The sequence below is a fragment of the Pantherophis guttatus genome, chromosome 7 (assembly GCF_059756535.1).
Source record: "Pantherophis guttatus breed Tessera chromosome 7, ASM5975653v1, whole genome shotgun sequence".
Classification (NCBI taxonomy): Eukaryota; Metazoa; Chordata; class Lepidosauria; order Squamata; family Colubridae; genus Pantherophis; species Pantherophis guttatus.
The window spans coordinates 69120159-69140040 of record NC_142069.1 but is presented as its reverse complement, the minus strand read 5'-3'; the positions used below and the strand labels follow the sequence as shown (position 1 = coordinate 69140040).

General features: G+C 36.8%; 1 protein-coding gene across 11 annotated transcripts in view; it reads left to right on the top strand.

Annotated features, from left to right (window-relative positions):
• CADPS2 (calcium dependent secretion activator 2) overlaps positions 1-19882 on the top strand; it is a 370960-nt gene that overhangs the window by 254321 nt on the left and 96757 nt on the right. For all 11 annotated transcript variants that reach the window (XM_087874199.1, XM_034431095.3, XM_087874197.1 and 8 more), the window contains exons 15-17: positions 3864-3927; positions 6707-6830; positions 17736-17839. In XM_087874199.1, coding sequence (XP_087730325.1) covers positions 3864-3927; positions 6707-6830; positions 17736-17839 — 292 coding nt within the window. The remainder of the gene's footprint in view (positions 1-3863; positions 3928-6706; positions 6831-17735; positions 17840-19882) is intronic.

Below are 19882 nucleotides of genomic sequence, written 5' to 3'. Positions count from 1 at the left end.
TTTGCCATGGTGTATATTTCACTGAATTAGTTTGGAGACTACAAAATATATACACTGCTATTTGATGAGAATTCTGCAGAATTGGAAATACAATGAGAATAAGAAAGAACAATAGTATTCTGCTACTAGAGCTGCCAACACAAGTTGGCAAGTCCAAATTTCATTTCCAAGTTTTCTAATAAATTTGCAAAGATGATTTCTAAATTATTTATCCTGAGCCTATTTGCAGTTGCAAAGTGATGCTGAAAGATGACATAAAGTAACAGTAATGAACACAAACTTGTTAAATAAGTTATAAACAATGGAACATCTTTGTAGAAATAATTGATTCAGAAATTAGAAGTGCTGCTAAAATGATAACGCATTCTTTTAGAGGGGACTTCTAATTATCAATCACAAGTTGTATCTAAAGTTATCCAATTTGGTGATCTCTAGGATAGCCCACTAAAATCTAATTTAGCCTTTTGTCTAATTTTTGGAAATCTTTATTCAGCAAAAAGCCACAAATTTTTGTGTAGCATTTGTTAAGGCTCTAATGGGAAAGAGAGAGCAGGGATAGTGTTTTCCATGGCCTATTTGTTATGCCTAAGTCTGGATGCTACAGTATGTTGCTCATATATTCTGTATGTGCATGTGAGAGTTGGAATGTAACTAGATCAACAATTAGGATTTATAACTATAGCAGACATATTTCTTTACCAGAATAGACAAAGCCTAGCAGTTAGAGAATTATATACTATCAACAAAAATATTGAAGACCATGTACCTGGGAATGTGTGCAGACAGGCCAAAAGAGATGACCACAGTTTGGCAGTCTCTTGGACAAAGAGTAGATAGAGAGTGATAGAAAAAGAGGGGCCACAATAAATATTTAATTCTATGTGTACCATATTGCCTGAGAGGTGATTGGGAGGCCCTGAGAGTCTGTGCTATTAGATTTGAATCTTACACTGTAGGAATCAGAAAAATATTTTCTGGAGATTTGCATATTTATACAAAATAAAATGTATTTATATCAGTGAAAATGAGAAGATTAAATGGAGTCACTAGTACAAAAACAGGGAATCCATTATATTCCAGATGGTCAGAACTATTATCGGCAACCAAAAGCAGCATGGCTTCTATTGAGAGAGTCTGGAATTATCATCAATATATCAAGGTCTACAAGATTATCTGGGGTACAGTGCTGAAACAGCATTAGATCGGGGTGGATTCTAAAATTTTTTACTACCGGTTCTGTGGGCGTGGCTTATTTTGTGGGTGTGGCTTAGAGGTCATGTGACTGGGTGGGCGTGGGTAGCTGGTCATGTGACCGGGTGGCCATGGCTATGTGTATAGGGACTACTCAGAGGGCTGAAAAATATGATTTCTGACAGGTCCTCGCACTTTTGACCGGTCTTCGCACTTATGACTGGTCATCATTTATGCCCATTGTAGCATTCTTAACAACCGTGTCACTCATTTCACAACTGCTTCTCTTCACCATGGTGACAAGATAGGGCAAAAACGTAAAATGTGAGGACAGTCGTAAGTTCGAGGACTGGTCAAAAGTGCGAGGACCAGTCAGAAATAACTTTTTCAGCCCTCTGAGTAGTCCATATGCATAAAAGGATACAGCAATAGAGAGGGATGAAGGAAGGGAAGGGAAATTAGAGTAGGAGTGAGGGTAAGAGAGGGAGGAAGAGAGGAGGAGAAGGAGAAAGGAAGAGGAAGTAGGGAGGAGAAGAAGTGGGTGAGGAAGAGAAAGTAAGAAGGAAAGAAAAGAGAGAGGTGGTAGGTTTGAGGAGAAAGATTGCTGTACAATAAAAAAGATAAAAGGGAAGAAAGGCAACCCCAAACAAATATAAAGATATTAAGATAAAGAATGAATTGTTAAACTTTAAAGAATAAAAGAGAACAAATAGGAATAAGTAGCAATAATTAGAAACACATACAAACATACAATGTATTTTCTTTGAACAGAGTATTTGGCCGGTTCACAAATTTAAACAGTGTTTAGTCATTTCAATTAAATTTACAATTTCTATATTTCCTTTTTGCCATATTTATTCCTCATCTATTTTTGTAAAAAAAACAATATTACCCTTCATCCTCATCTCTAATGTTAATCAAATTCAATTTTTCCCTTCTATTCTATATTATACCCCTTCCCATTGTCATCTATTTTTATATCCATCCTCACATTGGTTAATTATGTAATATTACAGTTTTTAATATAAATTCAACATTTTAATATAAATCAATTAGTTATATAATTATAACCTTTTTTGTATATTAATCAATATGAACATGAATATTCCAATTATTTCCATGCAATTCAATTTCTTACAAATCAATTAATTATATTTACCAATAATAATAAACCAAATAATTTCCCCCATATATTCCTCCAAACCACAACTTAACCATTTCTGCTTTCAGAAATATACAATTAATAGTATCTCAATTATTACAATTCCCTAGTTAAATAGAGCTTTTTTTCTTTTGTGTTTTAAAATCTTGAACTCTCCTCTTTTTCCCTAAATTTCCCATTGTTTGCACCTATCTTTTTTGGTGAGGAAAAAGAAAAGAAATCTGCCTGCCTAATTTTCCAACGTTGCAGCAACAGCAAAGCCAACAGCCTGCTTTACTTTCAGTTTTGTTTTTCAGAATAGCTAGGGGGGAAAAAAATTGCTCCAGCACTCTTTGCAAATAAGCAGCAGAGCCCTCCACAAAACAGCTGAGACCAAATCAGCTGAGAGTCAGGAGCCGATCTAATCAAGGGCTAATTAGCCTATGCTGAAGCTCCGCAGGCCAATAAAATTACAAAAAAACACTGAACCATTTGTTAAATTGCTGGCTCGCCCACCCCTCGCCCACCACTATTTATTGGCAATAAATAGTGGTGCGGAGGGGCGGGGCAAGCCAGCAATTTAACAAACGGTTCGGCTCCTAGAACCGACAGAATCCCACCACTGGCTATAGGGCGGCCCTTTGAAGCCCCGCGGCAAGAATTTAAACAGTTTTTTTTCCTCTAGCCATCAGCTGGGACTCAGGAGGCAGCAATAGATTGGGGGTGGGACCAAATAAAAGGTAAGAATAACGTGGGTGGATGGGTGGGGGAGGGTGGGGTGGGGGGGAGAACCGGTTCGGTGACGTCATATCATCACCGCTACCTGCTCGGCCGAACCGGACCGAACCGGGAGGAACCCACCACTGGGTGTAGATGTCAATGGCTTTTGGAAGGTTGAGATAGGTGCAGCCATTCTGTAGCTGGACAGGGTGATGCTGTAGCAGTGCTGGCCAGGTCCTGGAAGCTTTAAGAAATTGGATGGGGAATTTAAAAAAAAAAAAAGATTAAAAAGCTAATACAAATTAATATAGAATAAGGGGAAAAAAGAAAAAACAAATCAAAGAGAGAGCTTAATGTTGAAGAAAGAAAAAGTAAAAATCATTTCCACATTTCTAATAATCTATTGATAATCATTAGCTTGATTTAGCTTGATACAACTGAATATTGTAAGGTAGTACTGTAATGCACATTTTTAAACAGCAAGTTTCTAGTATCTTTTCCAATCTGCAGTTGAAGTAGTAGCTGTTATAAATAATTGCTATCCAGTTGTACATCCGTAGAGAAAAAGACTTTTATTTTAGTCACAGCTCAGTTAAATCAGATACATAAATAGCTAAATCCAGATCAAATAATAGCAAAATAAAAGTAAATACAAATTTAAAAATATGTGATTAGTGTGTTCAATCAGAAACATAGCTTCTAAAAATGTCTCCCTGTAAGGAAGATGGGGGATTAGGCATTAAATTATCTAGCAAAATCCATATAAGATGGGCTTCTAATAGGTTGGGGTTTTTTGTTTGTCTCTTTGAAGATACTGCTTTCCTTTTGGGCGTCCTGAAGGAGCTTTGAAAGCTACACTTTCCTTGCTTGAGAGGGTAAGTCCATGAACTAAAATCAACCATTCGTAGGCTAGTCTCCTCCAGAGACATTGGTCTCTGCCTCTGGAGGGCACCAGAACAGCCTATTTCTACTCAGATCTGTGCTGTTCACACTTAATTATTATTAGATTTTTATACCAATGTTTAATATACTTAATGCTAGTCCTCTACAAACTAAAAAGTCCCAAGTCACTTGTCTTTTTGCTTTGATGAACTGAGACATCATCCCCTTCATAGCACTTTGTAACATTTCAAACAATTATGTGTGTGTGTGTGTGTGTGTATATATATATATATTTGTTTATGTAAGTTTTTCACGGGTATATATGTGTGTACAGTTAATATCTCGGGTTTCTATCCGTGTAATTGTAAACATATCTCTAAAAGGGTAGTAGCGACGTTTCGACGAAATCACATTCGTCATCTTCTGGCTAAAGTTCTTGGTTTGGTGCTTATGGGCAAACTGTGTGAACGTAACTGACATTTTTCTATGAAAAGAGGCAAAGGTGCATTCTGATTGGTCAACAGTGCCATTGTATTCTGATTGTCTGATGATGTAGCTGTATTTTGATTGGGTGGAAGTGCTGATGCTTGGTTGTGGGTTAATGGATAAGTTAATGGATAAGCATCAGCATTTCCACCCAATCAAAATACAGCTACGTCATCAGCCAATCAGAATACAACGGCACTGTTGACCAATCAGAATGAACCTTTGCCTCTTTTCATAGAAAAACGTCAGTTACGTTCACACAGTTTGCCCATAAGCACCAAACCGAGAACTTTAGCCAGAAGATGACGAATGTGATTTCGTTGAAACGTCGCTACTACCCTTTTAGGGATATGTTTACAATTACATGGGAAGAAACCCGAGATATTAACTGTACACACACACACACACACACACACACACACACACACACACACACATATATATATATATGTATGTATGTATGTATGTATGTATATGTACATATATCTGTATATACCGTGTTTCCCCGAAAATATGACTTTCCCCGAAAATATGATCTAACTTGATTTTTACACATGCGCCCAATACAAGCCCTACCCCCAAATTAAGCCCTAATTAAGACCCCACCCATCCCAGGGTGCAGGGAGTGGGGTGAGGCGCATGGGTAAAAATTAAGTTACAGTGGGGATGAGGGGTGGAGCTGCCCTACTTACCAGGCCTCACACACCACAACACCAGCCTTGCCTTGCAGGCCCACTTCTTCAGCCGCTTGGTGCCGCTCATGTGCGTTGTGCCCAGCCTCTGCTTCACCTTCAGAGGCCTTCTGGAAAGCCCTTTGCAACCAAGAAATGGGGTCCGGATTGACGTGCACATCATCCCCGGCCTCTGTTTTGCCGTCAGAGCCTTTCAGAAAGCCATCTGCAGCCAATAACAGAGGTCTGGATTGATCCAGACCTCTGTTATTGGCTGCATAGGGCTTTCCGGAAGACCTCTGAAAGCAAAATGGAAGCCAGGGGGCACTCTGCACATCAATCCGGAGCCTGTTTCTCAGCTGCAGAGGGCTTTCTGGAAGGCCTTTGATAGCGAAACGGAGGCCGGGGATATTTCGTGCGAGCGGCGACAAGTGTCCGCAAAAGAAGTGGGCCGGCAGCGGGTTCCTGCTGGGCATGGCTGTCAGTGCCGCTGCTGTGAGGTGAGTCAGTAATTAGACGCCCCCTCCCCCCCAAAAAGAAGCCCTACGCATTTTTTCTGGGGTCAAAAGAAAATAAGACCGGGTCTTATTTTCAGGGAAACAGTGTGTGTGTGTGTGTGTGTGTGTGTGTGTGTGTGTGTGTGTGTGTGTGTGTCAGAGAGAGAGAGAGAGAGAGAGAGAGAGAGAGAGAGAGAGAGAGTGTGAGTCATGATGTAGACATGATTTGTTTTTTTTTAAAAAATCTCCTAATGTGTTTTTAATGAGCCATGATGTTGGGTTTTAAAAGTATGAATGATAAATCCAACTCAATCATTTATGACACTCTGCTTTAAATACTTTTCAAAATAACCTCTAAAGAAAGAAAAATTCTTAGAAAACGTTAATGCTGGCAAGTATCTGCAAAGTTAAATATGGTTTTAGGAAGCTTTGGTCAGTAAGTCTTATACTCAGCTGGATCCCTTAGTAAATTCATCTTGTCAATCCCTGTCTATAAAATTGAGCTCTTAATTACCAATCTCACAGTGTTAATATGAGGTTAATATGCATTAGACTGTAGCTGCTGAGAAAATTTGCTACATTTGGTGAAGCATTTGATTACTTCTGTTCAACTGCATTCTTGATGGGATTGAACCCTGAAAACCCCTGGCAAGAGTTAGAAGCCCTACTAAAATGTTCACTGTCCGCATATTTTTCTTGAGCTGCTTCTAGATACATATCCTATATTGAAATTCATATATGTGAATTTGGCCTTAAAACAAGAATTTACGCTTATGCAGTCCTATGGTATAAATGTCTTGACCAACTATTTTTCCTTAATTCAGCAATATGCAATTAAAGAAGTAATCTTGTTTTGCAATTTTGAAACCTAATGCATGTGAAACTGAGCATATGCTACTTACATTGTTTATAATTTTAGTCTTTTGTTTATAATTTTAGTCTTTCGTACCATATGTCAATGGACTGACTTTAACATTATGACCTCAACAATGGTTTTAATGTAGTTTTTATCTATTATTTAATAGATATCTAATAGTATCTAATAGTTCTTAAAAAGTGCATTTTCCTTTTCTGGGAAGATATGATATCTGATCGAAAACTGATTGTCTTTGGCATAGGTCTTAATGAAAGATATTGCTACTCCCATACCAGCAGAAGAAGTGAAGAAAGTGGTTAGAAAATGTCTAGAGAAAGCAGCCTTGATCAATTACACTCGACTTACAGATTATGCCAAAATAGAAGGTTAGTACAGTGATCAGCTACTGTAGTGGCTGTAAAAGCAATTGGTGCCCATTCATTGCATACATTTTGTGAGCAGCCTTTTCTCTTTGCTGAGCAAAAGCTTGAACCACAGCAAGGGGAAATATCTCATTAAAATCTCAGCTGGTGAACTACTGAGCTTTTTCCTATTCATTGCTGTAATATGCCTCCTGGGACCATGCTTTGAATGAATGATCTTTGCTTTGTACTGAAGTTGTCCTTTGTCCTTTATTTTAACTGTAGTTTTATGTTTCACAAAAGTGGCTCAGATCAGCCTATTCTAGTAGACATTCTCTTTCCCAGTGTTAACATTTGAACTCAGTTGCTTCATACAGCAAGAAGTTCCTGTTGTCAATCTAGAATAATTTATTACCAATACGTACAGAATTTTAACATATAGGACTATTTTATTAATCTATATTGCCAAATTAATTCATGGCCCTTAGCTTGTGGAATGATAACATGTATAAAAGTAAAAAAAGACCCAAAGGTTTATTCCAGAAACAAATAGATGGTTTCTGGAGTTATTACAAAGTTCCTCTTTTTCAGAAATGACCTCTTATAAGATCACAAAAGTGACTTGGAAACTTGACTTCCCAGTAAAAGAAGGGGGATATCAGAGGCAAGACAAGTTGGGCACCCCAATCAGTGGGCAATCATTCATTCAGCAACTCTGAAGAAAATGCCACAAATTCTCTTAAAGAGCAGCGCCGGTATTATTAATTTATGAAGCGAATCAGCTCAGCTTGCCAAGATCTATGGCATCCCCACACTGTTGCATGATACAAAACTTTATTCAGCCCAGCATATGGAAATCAACCTCAGATAGAGCTCCAAGGAAGCACTGACAAATTACTCATAGTTACATTAATAGGTCAGGAAAGAAATCACTTTCACAATACTATTGCATCAATAGCCAATTTTCATTGAAGATTACCCACTGGTTTGTAGGTAATACTATCTAAAGAATAGTTTATATTTCTTTATTCTCATTTGTAATTGTTTTGAAAAACAAACTATAAATAGTTTGTCGTTTATGATGAACTAAATATCTAAGTCTAAATTTAAATATTTGATTCTATGAAGCTGATTTATCAAATCAATCTAAATCCAAATATAGTAAGTCAACAGTCAATAACTTATTAGGTAGACCAGTTTTCTCAACTAGGCATTATGGTTGAATATACTATCTGACACATCTGAAAAATATCAAGTTGGTAAAAGTCTCATAATAGGCTTTTCCCAGGAATTTTACTCTGGAATATTCTGAATATAAAGCATTTTATATGCTTATCAGTTATAGCAGTAATATAATGAGTTTTCATAATTTTGCTTAAGGAATATTGTAGAATCTTCCAGTTTATATTCAGTTTATTACAATGTATGTTAGTGTAAGTGAAATTGCAATCATGAATAATATGTAAAAAATCAGGGGAAAGGAATACACATAATATATATAACCATTTGTTTTAACTTATTTTTCTCATTCTTAAGGATCACTGACAAACATGAGTTAACCAATCTCCTCACTGATTAGTCCAAAAAAAGCCATCTCATCACTATAGCAACCAGTATTATATCATGGGAATAACAACATGGAGGCACCTTAGTAACCAGTTTATCATAATTAATTAAGATATCATGTTGTGTTTAAATGAAGGAGGATGTATGTAGATCTTTTGGAAAATGAGAAAGTTACCTTTTCACCTTCAGCAAGCATCCAATGCATGCTTACAGCAGGGGTTCTTGCTGTTCAATTATCTTGAGTTTTTAACAAGCTTGTTTGGAATAATTGGTGTAAAAATAGAAAGTTTCTAGAAGAAGTCACCAAAGCTGGGCTGAAAGTCAGCGAAGTAATCTTGGCATATAACTCACTGCTTTCAGGTGAAAGAAATATATCTTTATATCTTTTAAAACATTCTGAAAATATAAGAAATAGTCTTCCTCAGAAAAAGTGTGACTAAGAACCCTTTAAAGTTCCAACTAAACTATCATCAACAATATCACTTTTTCTCTGCAGTTGAACCACATATATTTAATTAAGTAGCAATTCATAAGTCAAAATTCAAATCTTGTTTTATGAAGCTCACAAATCCTGTCTTTGTCTGAAATTAAGCATGTCTGAATCCAGGCAATTCCTGGGTAAAGGAAAATGCCTTCTTGTTTCCTGTGGAACAAAGAGAAAAATGCATTATTGCAGTAGGTAAGAATTCCATATTGATGTGGCCATAAAAATTAATGGCATTATTGTTATGGAGCCATCTTATTCTTGGATAAAGAGGCAGAAGTTGTGATAGAGCAACCATACAGGTATGATCTGTACTATGCCAGCCACACTACAGTGGTAACAGGAAGTAGAGAATTATCACTTTTGTAAATCATAATATCAGTTCCAATAGAACAGAAATCACTAGCAACACAGGGCTGGTACAGAATAGGGTCATTTTTATGGGCCACTTGAGTAAATAAGGAGACTTTGAAGTAGAAACATTGGTATGACATGGCATGGCATGGCATGACATGATTTATGGTGTGTGATTTATGATGTACAGTATGGTATGGTACAATATGGTTCTTGCAATCATTGCTTTAGTTAAAAGAACCCAAGAAACAACATTAGAAAGAAATGTTTTTCTGTTATCAGAAAAAAAAATATTCAATAGTATTTTAACAGTAACAGCCTTATAAAATTAGTTGACTATTTCATATGTAATGCTAATTGAATAGAAAATAAAGCCACAAACAGCATGTGTTATTTCTTCTATTCTTGGTGATTCCATCAAATTTCAGTCATCTTGATTAACGGGATAACATATCATCTTGTTTGCTGTACAAACTTTCTTTTTTCAAAATGATGCATTTACTGATGCATATTTTTCTTCTCAGAATAGACAATGAAATAAGAACTTAATGTTTTATAATGCTTATAAAGAAATAAACTCAACTTTTTTAGTTTTTTCCCCAACCTTTCCTTATACGTAAACTATCAAAGGAAAGAGCCGGGTGACTGTTGTGTTAATTGTATGCATGTACATATTCAAGTGTGAATTCTGCAGTTTAGTGCAATGTTATCTCTGTATATTTATTTGGCTGTGTGTTAATGTATGTACTGTATGTGTGTTCATTGTAAGCATCACCAGGTTACTTACATACTGTACATTTTTTCTCTAAAAAAAAACACCCCAATTTAAAGGTCCCTAATTAGTTTTGCTATCTAAATGTGTATCTTTGTAAACATCTGGACTTATCTGAGAAAATTGTCAAAGATCAGAATCACAACTGAATCTGTAAAAACTGATACAGTAGCATTGATTAGCTAAATATGTGAGAGGTAATCTGAACCACCCCAAAATTGTTTAATATCACCATCAGTTCAACATTGGTCAGCAGGTCAACATCACTCATGTTATTCTTAGTTGTTTTGTAGAGCTTGTGGCAATAGTTTAAAATCTTGTCCCTAGCCAGTGCTTATTGGAATGAATACCTGCAATAATATCATGATTTTTTGCAGCCTTTAGTCATATGTAAAAAAAAAAAGGCACTCCATGAAAGGAAAACAGGAGCACCTCTGATTCAAAAATGTTGAAATAGAGATTTATAAAGAATATTAAAGGAAAAACTTGTTCTGGATATGATGTAACCTCTTCTCTTCCTATTAATTCTGTTTTGTTTTCTTTTTAAGATGCTAATTATATATTTCCAATCTTTGATATGACTCACTGTTGCAAGTTAACACATAGGAATTAGAGGATTGTTCTGAAACAAAACATATTGTTGTATATTAATGTTTCAAGTTTTATATAGATACGTAGTTGTTTCTTATGATGACATAATAAATCTAGTTCTATATATTGAATGAATACAATAAACTGGATTGAGACCTTCATCAGCTGACTCTTCCTGACAATCTGCTGCACTGGGCACTTGAGGCTTGAACTCTTCCAAATCAGAGAAGATCATAACAGTTACTTGTTTAATATCTTTGGGATATCAAACCCAATCTTTTTCCCAATTGGATCTGTCCATTTTATACAGTTTTGTAGAAGGGAGTCACTTCAGGTACATTCAATTAAAAATTGCTATCTTCAAGAACCTTAGAGGCAGGTTAATTGTTTCTCTAACTTGCTATCATAATAGCTATTAAAAACTGTTTCCAACAGATCTTGGAGGTAGGAATGTTGTGGATGTCTTCTTCCTGAAATCTGAGTGGTAGAGCTTTATTCTTCTTTGGTGCTGTTTTATATTCTTTTGATGTTTTAGAATCCTTAGTTTTTAACCCACCCACCCTTATATAAATATGGTATATAAGTTGCTCTGAATCAGTTTCAACTGGAGCTGTATATATAATACCGGTAGAAAGACAGAATTTTGTACCATGTAGAAGATGTGTCAGCTTTTGTTTGCATGGTGAGTCATTGAAATACAGAGTTTAACCAACATGCATAAATATACAGAACTGTATCCTTAAAGAATTATCAGGGAACTCTTGTGATTAACAAGGCAAGATAGAGCAGGTTCATATTAAGGCTGTTAATAGATGGTGCATAAATATCTACCTGTTATATTCTTAGACAATGAAAAATAATATAGAAAGAGATCTATATCAGTTTATTTTTAAGGACTGAAGTAGACCTCTTGAAATCTCAGCAGCTGGATTTTTTTCCTTCAGAGACACTTTCTTAATAATATAACTTATTATACACTTAATAAATTATTTTATGTTTCCTGGTATCTATTACATGAAGTGAAAGTCTTATATTTCTCAAGCAACTTTAAATTCTATCCCAGACTTCATTGATTGATGATATCTAAAAGTATTGGACTAAAATTCCCAGCAATATAATATGTGGGGAAATCTGGAAAGGTAAATCAATCCCATGTCAGTTTACAAAGTAAATCACAACAGTTACATACAAAGAATATATGTATTTTTAACATATATTCTTTGTATGTAACTATATCTAATATATACGTTAAGATAAAAAGGCAAAATGCAATTGCATTTACAACTGTCTCCCTCACAGAACATACATATCAAGTTGAGAAATGTATTTATTTACTTATTTATTAATTTTGTATAGGAATGTATTAGTACATCTATTTCAGCTGTTCCCTACTGATTGGACATTACATTTGCTTATGCGTACATTATGATTTTGGTTCAGACATGAATTAACTACAATTAATAATTTAGGGAATGGATAATTTATTTGTTTTAAGTTATTTTTTGTTTGTTTTAGAAACCATAGATTTTTTTTGTTGTTTTGTAGATCTGTTTGAAAACTCTTTAAAAAATCAAAGCATCATGGTTTCTTTCAATTAAAACAATTTTGAAATAGTATTTTCTATAGAGCATGATTTTTGAAAGTGGTTTTCTTCTAAGTTGGCATGTTTATCTCTATTTTTTTCTAATTGACACAATTTTATAAGTGTATTTGTATGCATTTTATAAACTACACATTCTGTTACAAGATTATGAAAAATAGAGACAAGTAAACAAGCAAACGTTTTTTTTTCCAGAAGAATCACACTGGATTCAGTTATTTTAAAAAAAGAAAGTATCTGATTGAAATTGTTGAAAACTAACAATTTCTTCATTCCTAGAAATGAGTTGAGCCAAATTTCAGTTTTTCAGCTGTGCACAGGAATCTGCCACTGTCCATATTGCCGCAGTATGATCTATTAATAAAAAAATAATAAGAGGGATTGGAAAAATCATATGCTAAGTTAATTGATGTGTGTCAAGTGAAGAATATTTTGGATGACTCAATATGTGTCTATCCACATATGCCTCTTATAGTAGGTTATTTTCAATGTATTGCTCCACTAATATGTACATACAATGCCTGGCATAATGGTTTTTTTTTTCTTCATTTTTGTGTGTGGACTCTTGGTGCTGCCGCAGAGTACTGTAAATGACAAGAGTCTCAGCAAAGAGGAAGGTTGCCTTGGTGATGTTCCTGAGGTTAAGGTCACTTTCCATTTTCAAAGACAGCCAAGGTGGTGATGTGATAGCTTTGAGTGATATTTGTGGGAGTGGTGAAAAGGGAGCTGCTGACAGGGTTGCGCTCCTAGTTCTTCTCCCCAGGAAAGGCAGGGCTTCTGTAACAAGATTTTTTTGTTCTTTTCAAAGCATCTTGATCCTAGTGAAAATTAAATTACAAGTTTAGACTCTTTGCTTTTAATCGTATAGGAACGAGATCATATTTTTTCTACTTTTCTACTTCCCTCTAATGCTATATATTAATTTCCTTGGAAATAAATAGCTCAAGTAAGAAAATCTTGTATAGGTTCCTATAATGAATTGATATAAATAGAGGTTATTAGAATCTCCATGAATGGGATCACCTGAATAATACATGGTTTCTGAAATAGAAACTGCTACCATTTACAGAATCCTTGGTGAATTCCACAGAATGTCTCCAAACGGAGCTCTTAATAGCCTGCTTATTGCTTGATTAATCTTGCTTTGCTTCAGCAACTTTTTACTAATTAAAAAAACCACATAACCAAATATATTTGAAGAAAATAAGGGCACTACAAGCATTTTCAATAGTGGTGAATATCTATAGCTCGGGTATAAGATGAGGGTGAAGGTTCATTCTCCAAACGGGTTGGTTTCTGAACATTTCATTACCAGCTTAGGTAACATCTTCAGCAGACTTTAGGGCAGGTGTCTGCAACCCGCGGCTCCGGAACCGCATGCAGCTTGCTGAGGAACAAGCGCAAGCTGTGGCGGAGGCATCCCTCCTCCTCTTCCTTCTCCTCTTGCAACCCCCTGGCCAGCTGTGGCAGAGTCAGGGAGCATGTGCATGAGTGGAGAGACCTTCTTCAAGCAAGCGGCCGGCCACCCTGCATGTGCCTTTGGTACACTTTGGCCAAGCCCAGCCACTTGCTTGAGGAAGGTCTTTCCGCTCGTGTGCACACTCCCCAGTCCCGCCACAGCCAGCCAGGAGGTCACAAGAGGAGGAGGAGGAGGGAAGCCTCCTCCATGGCTCATGCTTGTTCCTCAGGCAGCCCAGATTTCCAAAAAGTTGCCAAGAAGAAAGAAAAAGAGTAGCGAAGAGCCCCAAAGAGAGCTTGCTGGGCTTTCCAAGAGAGTGAGAAGAGACAGACAGAGACAGAGAGACACAGAAAGAGAGACAGACAACAGACATAGAGAGAGACACAGAGAGACAGAGAGAGGGGGGAGAGAGAGACATAGAGAGAGAGACACAGAGGGGGAAGATAGAGGGGGAGAGGGAAAGATACACAGAGGGGGAGAGACACACACAGAGTGAGATACAGAGAGGGGGGGGAGAGGGAGAGATACAAGAGGGGGAGAGAAAGGGGGGAGAGAGAGACATAGAGAGAGAGACACAGAGGGGGAAGATAGAGGGGGAGAGGGAAAGATACACAGAGGGGGAGAGACACACACAGAGTGAGATACAGAGAGGGGGGGAGAGGGAGAGATACAAGAGGGGGAGAGAAAGGGGGGAGAGAGAGACATAGATACACAGGGGTAGAGAGAGGGGAAGATACAGAGGGAGAGGGGGAGAGGGAGGGGAAGATACAGGGAGGGGGGAGAGAGGGGGGTTGTGGTTCCCGGTGTAGTGTTTTTTTATTTAACAACTGGTTCTCTGCCCTAATGACCTGGGTAGGCGTAGCTAGGGGGGTCATGTGACTGAGTGTGAGTGAGTGACATGGAGTTGGTCATGCCCACCCAGGTTTTGTGCCTCCCAGTGTTTAAGGTTGCAGACCCCTGGTTTAGGGGATGTCAATGTCAGTGTTCTTCTGTTTATAAGGGCTTCAGGTGTGGGTGTGTCAAGTGAGGGTCTTATGATGGGTCAGGTATGAGTCATCAGCGAGAGTCTTGTGATGGGGACATTACATCAAGTGAGGGTCATTGGGAGCTGAAGTGCTGTTTGGAGGAGGCTTGCGTAAGTTGCTTGAGGGTTGGTGCTGTCTCTGGTTGGCGGTGTAGTTGATTTGAGGGGTTGGTAGGCTGGTTGTAGGTCAATGTGTCTGTTGATGGAATTGCTTGTGGAGTGCCAGGCTTCAATGAATTCACAAGCATGGTGAGTGGTAGGGTGGCCAGTGATTTTTCTGTTGCTCCAATTGAACTGCTGTTTGGTGGTGTTGTGCCAGCTGGTGTTCATGGATCCTAGTTTTTCATTGACATGAAGTTTGTCCCACGTAGAATTGGTTGCAATGGTTACAGTTGATTTTGTAGTTTACATTTTTTCTTTCACCCTTCTATAACTTGTCTTTAGTTCTGGAAAATTCCTGGTGGAGTGTGGCTGTGGATTTGTGGACTATTACTATTCCTAGGGATTGGAGAATTCTGGCTGTCATTTCCAACACCTCTTTTGTGTATGGTAGGATTAATTTTTGTGTGTTGGCTTGTGTGTGGTTTATTGTGGTTTGGGTGCAGTGTGTTGGAAGTTTTTTGGATAACCATTATGGAGAAAGACATCGAGCGGCCGTTTCTCTTCCGCTTTTCTTAGTATTGTGGCGGGGGGGCGGTGTTTCCAGTGTGTCCTGGCTCATCTGAAGAAGGCCTGGACACAACTTCTTTTGTGTGTGGTGGGGTAGTTGCTTGCAAAGCTGAGGATCTGGTCCATGTGTGTGGGTTTGCAGTAAACTTGGGTATCCAGTTCTCTGTTGTCTAGTCTGCTTATGTCGATGTCGAGGAATGGGAATCTTTTGTATGTTTCCTCTTTGCATGTGAATTTGATCCCAGGGAATAAGTTATTGAGTAGGTGGTGTGTTTCTTCAAGTTGGGAGCGTTTGATGATGAAGGTATAATTGATGTAGCGTGTCCAGAATTTTGGTTGGATGGTGGGTAGAGCTATGGATGTGTCTCTTTAGTTCTTGTTGTTTTTAGGCATGAGTTTATGGGAGCAATCACTAGTTCTTAGTAAGAGCACGACCTGGATAATATGCAACAAAAGTTCTTGGAAGATTAACCAGAATATGTGCATATTATATTACATATATATGCATATTTATAAATCAACCATTTGCACATATCCCATAGACTACAGATAGTCCTCATGTAGTGACCACAAATGGAACTAACAACTTGATCATTAAGCCACATGGTCACTAAGTAAAACTGATTGTGCTTATTATTTTACTTCAGCTTTCCTTTGCTCTTTAGGCCTACAAAGGTCATAAATGCAAGGATTGGTCGTAAAGTTACTTTTTTATCATTCCATAACTGTGAACTAAGCGATGATTACCTATATATACATTACATACAATATGTGAAAATGTCTTCAGTTTGGAAGCATTCAGGTAGTCCTTAATTTATGCCCATAATTGAGCCTGGAATTATGGTTTTAAGTCATGCCAGACATTAAGTGGTCATGACCATGCTCAATTTTATGGCCTTTTTTATGGTGGTCATTAAGCAAATGGGGCAGTCGTAAAGCAAATGCCATGGTCATTAAGTGAATGCCACAGCCATTAAGCAAACCTATTGTCTCAATGGGTGTTCTTTTGCCAGAAACACCAGTTTCTGGCAACAAAAAGTTATAGGACATGTGACCATGGGTCGCTGAAAACAGCTGTAAATTTGGGCTGGTTGCCAAGTGCCCATAATGTGATCACATGACTGGGAGGAGGGGACATGGCTGTTGGAACTTCAAATCCAGGTCATAAGTACATTTTTAGGAGTCCATTGTAACTGAACAGTCATTGAGCAACCAGTTATATATCGAGGACTATCTGTACACAAATAACAATTAAACAAAACTAAATATAACTTATTTTAAGCATAATGTTCTTTCTGTACTTCCTCAAAATTACTGTTTTTCCTTGCTTTTGGGGTGGGGTTAAACTTTCATGTATATGTATATGAACATACACATATAAATATATAGATAAATATGGTTATCTTAGATATAGATAAAAGGTAAAGATTCCCCTCACGCATATGTGCTAGTCGTTCCCAACTCTAGGGGGCAGTGCTCATCTCCGTTTCAAAGCCGAAGAGCCAGCGCTGTCCAAAGACATCTCCATGGTCATATGGCCGGCATGACTAAACACCAAAGGCGCACGGAACGCTGTTATCTTCCCACCAAAGGTGGTCCTATTTTTTTACTTGCATTTTTTACGTGTTTTCGAACTGCTAGGTTGGCAGAAGCTGAGACAAGTGATGAGAGCTCACTCTGTTACACAGCACTAGGGATTCAAAACGCTGAACCTCCGACCTTTCGATCGACAAGCTCAGCGTCTTAGCTACTGAGCCACTGCGTCCCTTTAAATATAGATAGATGATATAAATATAGATGATTTATAAATTATTTTATGTCTTTCAAGCTATGGTTATTTTCCATTTTTCAGAAAATGGAAGTCCATTTTTTCCTTTTTTAAAATATTTTTGTAGAGGAAGTTACATTTTCAACCATGGTCTCATTGTGATGCATCTTAGAAAAGAATCGGTAGTCCTGGACTCTGCTTAACATTAGTCTTACCTTTACATTGTATATAACTGGAACACAACTGTCAGAAAAGCAAGAATTTTGCATATTGAGTGCAATTATACTTTCAGTATAAATAATGTTGCAGCCATTGTATGATGAAGAAATAAACAGCCAGTAGCTTCTGCTTTCTTTGCAGAGATGACCTTGGAAATGATTAGAATTTACTTATTCCAGAAGTTGAGCATCTGATGTGCCAGTGCAGTTTCAACTGCTAGTTAAATTGGAAAGTGCTTCTGTGCCCTCTTATTTCATGACAGATTAAATATTTTATGTATTTTACAATCTGCATTAAAAGCATCCCTGAAGTGTTAGATGTCAATCTCTTGAAATAGTTTAGTTGTGTGTCATCTGGAATGTTTCCCATACCATCCTTTCCTACTTAGAATCATTCTGATTTATGTGTTCCTTTTCACTACAGAGACGCTGAACTTGGCATCTCCTTCTATAAAGCTGGAAGAGGTTATTCATTTAGCAGAGCTCTGCATTGAAGTCCTGCAGCAGAATGAAGAACATCATTCAGAGGTGAGGATAACCGTATTAGCTGCACAATAATGCTTTAATAACCACCCTGCACTGCCGTGGTGTGAAGCAGTTCTGTCAAAAAACATTACAGATAGAACCTGTAATATATGTTAAAAGCAATTTACATTTGCAGAGTTCTCAGAGTTGTGAAGGATTTGAAAAATCAAGTGAAATAAAGCCCTGCTCCATTTTTATTATTTTTTTGCTTCAGGTTTGAATAGTTAAAAAAAGAAAAAAGACATAAATGCTGAGGGGGGAGGGGATATAAGAGCAAAGAAAAGGTGGTGCTAGCCATTATCTCACAAATAATTCTCTAGATTCTCGTCTCGGAATAAAAATAAGTACCATACAGCAATAAAAATAGAAATGCTTTCTATCTTAACATAGATACATGGATTCAATAAGAGGGCCATGTTTCGTATGCTCCCCTCTTACTTTGGCTGCTGCTGCTGCTGCTATTATTATTATTATTATTATTATTATTATTATTATTATTATTATTATATAATTTTTTAAGAAGGATAATAAGAATCATAGTGCTACAGTGCACATGAAAGTTTTGAGGATTGCTATCCAGTGAAGTCATCTAAACAAGTCTTCTAGTCAGCAGCAAACCTTTGTTATTTGGGGAGGACAGACACTGAAGACATTCCCAAATCTCAGTGGTTGAACACATTGTAATGGTGTAGGAGTTTTGCAGTAGTAAAAAAGTTTCTTTTATTTAACACAGTGAACAAATAAAGTTTAGAGAATTGCATTGGTATTCTTATTGAAATTTTAAAAGTTTGATGAACTAGCCTTATTGAAGCAGAAATCTACTTGGAGATTCATATTTTAACATAAAAACTGTTATATATATATTTTCTCCAGCGGAGACACACAAAGTAGTAAGCTAAGATGTAATATCTATAAATATGATCATTCAAAACATCTGCTTTTACCTCACACTGTCAGTTCTAGATTTTAGCTTACATCTGTCATGTGTGAACTTGTTATGGATATTTTATTTTATCCTGAAGAAACAGCTGCTTCAAAGATTTGAAATTAATTCCCAAGAGGCATTCTACAATGGTATTGCCACTGTAAATACTTAATAATGCTTATATGTGAATTTCTCTTTTGAGAATATATATTTAAATTAAAATCACTAGAAATTGCAGTAATGATTGAAAAAGTACATTCCTGATATTTAGTTTTAAAATGCAGTGTCCATTATATACATTTATTTCTGCAAAATAGAACCATAATAGCTGGGAGTTTATTTTTAACCTATTTAATGCATCAGTAGAATGCTGATTTTTTAAAGTACCGGTGTATAGTATATTGTGCCTCAATTCAAATATTAATACTTGAGAGTAAGCATATATCTTTAAAAATTGTAGAGTGACACAAAAAGGGGAATAAAGGATGTGCATCTTGCTATGTTCAACACATTTTTAACTTTGTTTCTCCTGTTCCACAATATTTCCAAAATTATGGATTCCTCCAGGGAAAAGAGGTATGTTATTCATCCCAATAAAGACTGACATTTTGGTCATGATTCCATGCATTGTTAACCCATTTTGAATGTATGGCATCAATTATTTTCTCTGATAGCATTCACTTTGTCTATTTGTGGCATCAATTATTTCATCTGTATCATCTTTATCTTAAAATTATACCTCGTCCAACAGATAGCTGATTAAAGGTAGATATCAGACAGATTTAATTTAAAGATATTTTTCTATCACCTTTGAACAAGTGGAATAATTTTCATCTAACCCATAAAGTTATAGATTCAAGACTATAAAATATGTGTGACAAATAGAGAACTTTTCCAGGTCACTGTCAATCAAACAGGTATCCTCTGGCTCATACAGAATACCAGTGTTTTGCTGGAGTCTTCTAATATGGCTGCAATTGTCATATTGCTACTCAGCAATATGGAGAAAAACATCCAAAAATTATCTGACAAGCCCTTTTACTCTGAAATATTAATGCTATTGCCAGTTCTTTGAGGATAACATAGAAAAAGGAGTCTATGCAGTTCAGTTTCAGACAGAA